The following is a 6,000-nucleotide window of genomic DNA, read 5'->3' on the forward strand; positions in this document are numbered from 1 at the left end:
GAAGCGCGCTTAAACAAAATAGAGTAATTCCCTTAAACAAACTTAGATAAATCACCATTATAAAATCATTAGCAAGGTAATGAGCTGTTCATGTCATTAAGCAGTGGCATGAGCTGAGCAAAGAATGTGAGTATTGCTTTACTAGTGGGACACATTAATTAATTCATGATAGAGTGACAAATCAAAGCTTAAAAAAAAACCCAAAACCTTTGCAGAGCTGACAAACCCAGGCCTCCCGACACAGGGTGTACTTGCAGAAAGGGTAGCCATTTTAGCTCTACCTGTCTCTTTAGCCTCAGGCATCAAGGAATAATCATACTTGAACTGTATGTAAATCTTTCTGGCTGAAGAGCAGTTTGTCTAAACCAGACAATTTTTGTGGAATCAGGCACGGTGTGGTCCGAAAGAGGACTAGCTGATCTGAAATAACTCGTTCAGGGATCTGATAGGGCGGACCCAAAGCATATTAGTGTCTTTGGTAGATTTTGGTGCAAACACCTTACGCCTATGAACTGTGAGTCTGGCGAGGACCAAGGAAGTGTGAGTGTCTTCTGGGTCCGCAGCGCCAGTGTGACTGATGTCAATGCTGCAGGAATCGAGCTGCCTAATTGTGTCACTGTAGCAATTAGTTCTCCAAATTTTTTTATGTACAATATGCATGTGAGGATATTATCTTACTGTTTCTTTTTTCTTTTTTTTTTCCCCTTGGGTTTTAGGTTTCATAGACCGTAGCAGTTCAATTCTACCTGACTACTATGCCGTCTTTAAAACATAACTAAAAGGAACCATAAGTGCTGGTATTATTCACTTCCCTGTTACGTACAATGTAAATCTTCCGAACTGCCTTTTTTTTAAAAAAAAAGTAGAAAAATAAATATAAAAAAAAGGAAAATTGTATTTACATGTGATGGGTACTGCAGCATCATCAGACCTGCTGGTTCAAGCTTCAATAACAGAAAATACCCCTGGTGGGCATCGTGCCAAGACTTGGCATCTATGTATACGACTTTCCTGGCATGTGGATTTGCCATACCTGTTCAAGCCCAGCCGGTGGTGCACCCATTTCATCTTCAGGCACCCTTCGTCCTGACAAGCCTCTGTCATCAACTCTAGAGAGCCCCGAGATGGCGTTCAGGGAATCACTGGCCTGGGTGAAGCCTCCAAAAGACCGGCACCTATGGCACTAAAGCACTCACACCAAACACTCCTTTCAGGCTGCGAGCACCTTATGAGGATGGTGAAGGAGCAAAACTCCTCTACGGGCCAGCCCATCTGTCAATATCATCTGACTAGAAAGGCATTTCTTTCCCTGGAGACGTTTATGGCCAGTCGATAGGCGTTGTTTGGCTCCCAAGCAGAAAAAGGCATCACCTGTAAAGAACAGGACTCCCTACTGAAAGCTGGTTCAGTTCTAGCAACTGTTTATTTTTCATCTCTTTCAAGTATAATTTTCTAAACCCAGTTGTGAGCCCATCAGCAGTAAGCGACAGGGATGTTGAGGACAAGCAAGCAAAACCCATCTCTTCACAGTCACTGCATGGCGTTCGCTCAGCTTGTAGTTTGTTTTTACACCCAAGCCTCGTGATTGTGTGAGAGCCAACGCGTGCCCGGCAGTGAGAAAGGCTGGGATTCCCACTCATTCTGCGAAGGAACACGCAACAGGAGGAACTGGGGGTTCAATGAGGGATTTCTATCCTCTCTGTATCAGGTGTTTCAAGAGCTGATCCTAAATTCATACTGAGAAAGGCGTGAGTGTGTGTTACCTGGCCTAACAAAAGGAGTCTGGTGCATTGGTATGAGAGACTGGTCTCTCATACAAGAGACAAGTCTCACACTGGTGAGACTTGTCACCAGTACCCACGGCTGAGGCCTAAGGACAGCAATCCAGGGGTGTTCTATTTTGGTTTTAATTTATTTTTATTACAGTGGTTTAACACACAAACTGACCAAGTAGAGCTCGGAGAGCTGGTCACTCTGGGCCTGGTTCACCTGCCAACGTAAGCGTGTGCTTAACACTAAGTAAGCATGCAAACAGCCTCACTGCATTCAAGAACACGCCTGACAAGCTTAATTGAAGCTGAACACATGTAAGTGCTTTTCTGAACTTTGGTCAGCACCTCCCAGAATCAAGTCCTTAACTAGTGTAACGCCAGCAAGCTGGGGCAAACATTATCTAGGATTCCTTTCCAGCTCTAACAAGAAACTATTATGCCATGTTTTGGGCCACTGGCCCAAAGCACTGTAGCAACATTACTGTATGAAGTTCCAGATTATTACTTCAGGACACCTTTTTTCTTCCACAATAGCTATTTTGCTTCGACAGTTTGAACAGAGAGGCCAAAGTTTTTTACTACAGTGTTGTTATTTCTGTTATTATTTTATTATTTTTCCCTTTCTCGCTGTCTTCCATGTATCTATCCGCTCTCCTGTGCTCCCCCTCTACCTCCCCCGATGCCATGCTAACATTGCCCTTTACCGATTGCGGGCCGAGGAGCCTCTTGCACTTGAGCATTTAATGGCCAATGCTGCGCAGTGCCAACACTCCTGCCTCTTCTCAGGCCTCCGTCTCGTTCTTCTGGTCGCAGGAGTAAAGCAAAAGGACCATGGGGTTGTTCTAGCATCCAGCCTGCCAAACGACACTGGCAGTGAGGCTAACGCACTCCATTTACGCTTAGCGGTGGTACTCAATACCTCACAGATTTGCTCTCCCATCAGAGACAAGCGAAAGCGTTTCATTCTCATCTGTGGCCATCCTTGCAATGCTAAGGATTATTAACTATTAAATAAGAATTGGCTGTTGGAGGATGGAAGATGCTACAAAGGAAAGTAAAAACCAGCTGGTTTCTGGTGCCTCGTTTTTGAGGCAGCATGCCTCTGATGTGGTAACGCTTCCCAGACCAGGTAACGATTTCCGAAGAAATACACACGGTGATCCCTGTATCGCCAGCTCACAGTTGCTTTAGATACAAGTTCATCAGTAGTGGAAGTCTTTAATGTGCAATGTTATCAGCTCGGTGCAGCAAAGACAGAGCACTTACGTACTAGCCAGGAATACGCTGCTTTGGGGTTATTTTCATGAAAACCTGGGGTTCGTGTTTTTAAATTCATTCACATACACACGCACGCGTAACAAGACTGCATCACAGCTTTAAAAAGGGAAAACAAAACTCCAGGCTTTTGACTACACACACATTGCATTAGGAAAGGGCTCTTCTGTTTTGAAGAGCAACAAGCCCCCATGTTCCCACTGTGGATCCCACACCTGCCCTGGTATGGTTAGCTTAGAGGTTCAGTGTGAAAGGGAAGGAGGCCATTTAAGGAGCAGGGGCGACAGAAGTCACAGGACTCAGTAGGCTGGTGGGAGGAAAAGGTGAGGGGTTTTTTTTTCCATTTTATGATTAAAATGAATAGGAAAGAGGTGGGAGTAGCAGACTGCTGTTGTCAGTCTGTTTTCAGTGCCAGAGGCCCCAGGGGAACAGGCAGTCTGTGGGCAACATCTCTCCGGGTACTGCCACCATCCTCGTGGGCATGGACCCCAGCAGTGCCCACACCTGCCAGTCTGATGGCCTAAATAACCCCTTGGGCACTGGTTGAGGCGCGTAACAGCCGAGTCCTGGGTGAAGGCCAGACCTTCCCCAACCACCCTGCCTTCACCTGGATGGGCCCAAGGCAGGTCCCTGCTGACCGCTTAGCAAGTTGTTGCGCTCTGCCTGCCTCAGGATTCTTGCTGTCCCCAGGGCAGCTACACGTGGCAATGCTTTTTTTTAAATGATGTTAACTCCTGGCTGGGCAGACACAATGACACAGTGGAAGAACTGCCATATTTCTCCCGAATTGCAAGTAGAGCTTATTACTGAAAAGGGAGAAGGAGGAGGAGAAAAAAGCCATATAAAGTGTTTGGCACTGTAGTAAGCATCGCAGAACTGGTACTTCATCTGGTTTTAGCTTCGGTGGGTCTGGATATTTTGCAAAGTTACCCTTTGGCGAGGCATTCCTCAACAACCTTTCAGTGCCTGAACACTGCAGCGCGTCCTCAGTTTGCCACCTCTGGCATCCATGGGAAGTGTCAAGCAGACTGGGCAACAGCTAGTCCGTTTCTTAAAATCTGTTTTCTTCTCATCTGCGAAAGCCATCTCTACCACAGTAAAGTAGTTGTGATTCTGTTGGGGGTGAAAGAAAACAACAACAGTCATGATTTCACCCCCCTTCAACCTGGATTACGTGCAGGACATAAAGATGATAACATTCCTGCTAAGACTCGGTTAACACCGCAGTTAACACCAGTCATCCTCATTCATATTAGGAGGAGATTAATAGTAGTAATAAAGAAATTACATCAGGTTTAGAGAATGGAAAAATTAACGCAGAACAAAAATGGCTATTCCAATCATCCATCTCCAGGGCTTATAATGGAGATAATATTCTAGAGTCAAGGAAGAAAAACATTTTGGTTATAGTCTACTGAATCCTGATGGGCTATTCATACTTAAAACGTGCAAGTATTGTGACATCTGTTCTACAGCCTAAGGAAAGATGAGGTGGAAAACGGGGAGGGCTGTGGAGGCGGTGGGGATTGGAAAAGCAAGTCCAAAGCGTCTAGACAAAAGTTTTGATGATTGATTGAAAAAAACGTGATGGCGAGGAAACACGATGGTGGCATCGCCCTCCCACCCACACCCTTGCCAGCAGCGGGCTCTAGGGACCTGGCGATGTATTTATGACTAACAGGGAAGGTCAGCATTGTGGCCTTTCCCCACCCTACGCCCCGCTGGTTAGGTACTTGCAAGCTGAAGAAGTTTCAGGCTGCAGGTTTGCTGGGATGGGGCTTAGGTCAGCTTTTGTGTCTAGAGAATTCCTGGTGCGCGCTTACCAGAAGAGAAGGAAGGGGGAGGAAAGAATATAATAGACTTCTAACTATTTTATGTTAACTGAAACTATTTAGTGAGCCCATTACACAAATATATTTCAGCCTAATACTTACATGTAACCACAGCACTTTGTCATCACTGCAACTAGTCACCAAACTCACCCTGCGTTACTTCTACAGTGCCGTCGGTACAGTGGAAACACTATAAACCAACAGAGGGGGAGCACTTCCAACATGCCTAGTGAAAGCTTGCACTCACAAAAAAAAATGGGCAAGATGGAAACCCATAGTTACACGTGAACGGGGGCTCCCCAACGTGCCTGCAAATAAAATCACTTTGTATAAATAGCCATGGGAGATGACTAGGCTAATAAAAAATCAGGAAAGAAAAAGGGGACAAATGACTTTTTCCCACGTGTTCAGTCTGCTCAAGCTTGGAACAACTTCTGTAAACAAAGAGGAGGTGACGGGCACATTACCTGCATTCCCATGTGTCCCAGTTACTCCTGCACCAGTTGCATTTTCCAGTTGATATCCAAGTGTATGTATATAGTTTGTCTTTGTATAGGAGTGAGTGTGGTGGCTGTCAATCATGTGCTCTTCCAGTATTGTAATTTAACAGATTATGGCTGTATGAAAACGATGTAAATAACTAGAAAAAAATTAAACTGGATCTCTATGTCCTAGTTTTTGTACATACTGAAACTGCATGGTATTTAAATTATTGTTTGTCTCTGATGTATGCAGTTTCTTAAAAAAATTCATTTAAAAAAAAAGCATTCCTGTGCCTGTGTATTTTCTCACCCTCTGTCCCAGTGACTGATAGTGTAACAAACGGATGCAGTCGAGGATACCAGCCCTCCTGCTGCCGGCCAGGCTCAGCACTGCAGTCTGGCAGATGCAGTGACAGAGTGCGCGCCCACGGCGTGCCCGCACCTCAGCGGGGAGCGAAGCAGAAGTGCAGGACTTACCAGAGCAGAGGGACGGGACGCTGTATCGGCTGAGCCACTACCGCCGTCTGGTGGCGCTCAGCTGCTAAAATGGTACCCAGCACCAGGCTCGTCAAGAAGAAAACCAACAGCCTGCACTAGACAGACCACAGAGAAACACAAACAAAAACCACCTCTCACCGC

General features: G+C 45.7%; 1 protein-coding gene across 8 annotated transcripts in view; it reads left to right on the top strand.

Annotated features, from left to right (window-relative positions):
- PHACTR1 (phosphatase and actin regulator 1) overlaps nucleotides 1-5,646 on the top strand; it is a 362,855-nt gene extending 357,209 nt beyond the window's left edge. For all 8 annotated transcript variants that reach the window (XM_076330546.1, XM_076330544.1, XM_076330547.1 and 5 more), the window contains one exon: nucleotides 717-5,646. In XM_076330546.1, coding sequence (XP_076186661.1) covers nucleotides 717-732 — 16 coding nt within the window. In that variant the 3' untranslated portion in view covers nucleotides 733-5,646. The remainder of the gene's footprint in view (nucleotides 1-716) is intronic.
- The last annotated feature ends 354 nt before the right edge of the window (nucleotides 5,647-6,000 follow it).

Source organism: Aptenodytes patagonicus, chromosome 2 (assembly GCF_965638725.1).
Source record: "Aptenodytes patagonicus chromosome 2, bAptPat1.pri.cur, whole genome shotgun sequence".
In the NCBI taxonomy this organism is placed as follows: Eukaryota; Metazoa; Chordata; class Aves; order Sphenisciformes; family Spheniscidae; genus Aptenodytes; species Aptenodytes patagonicus.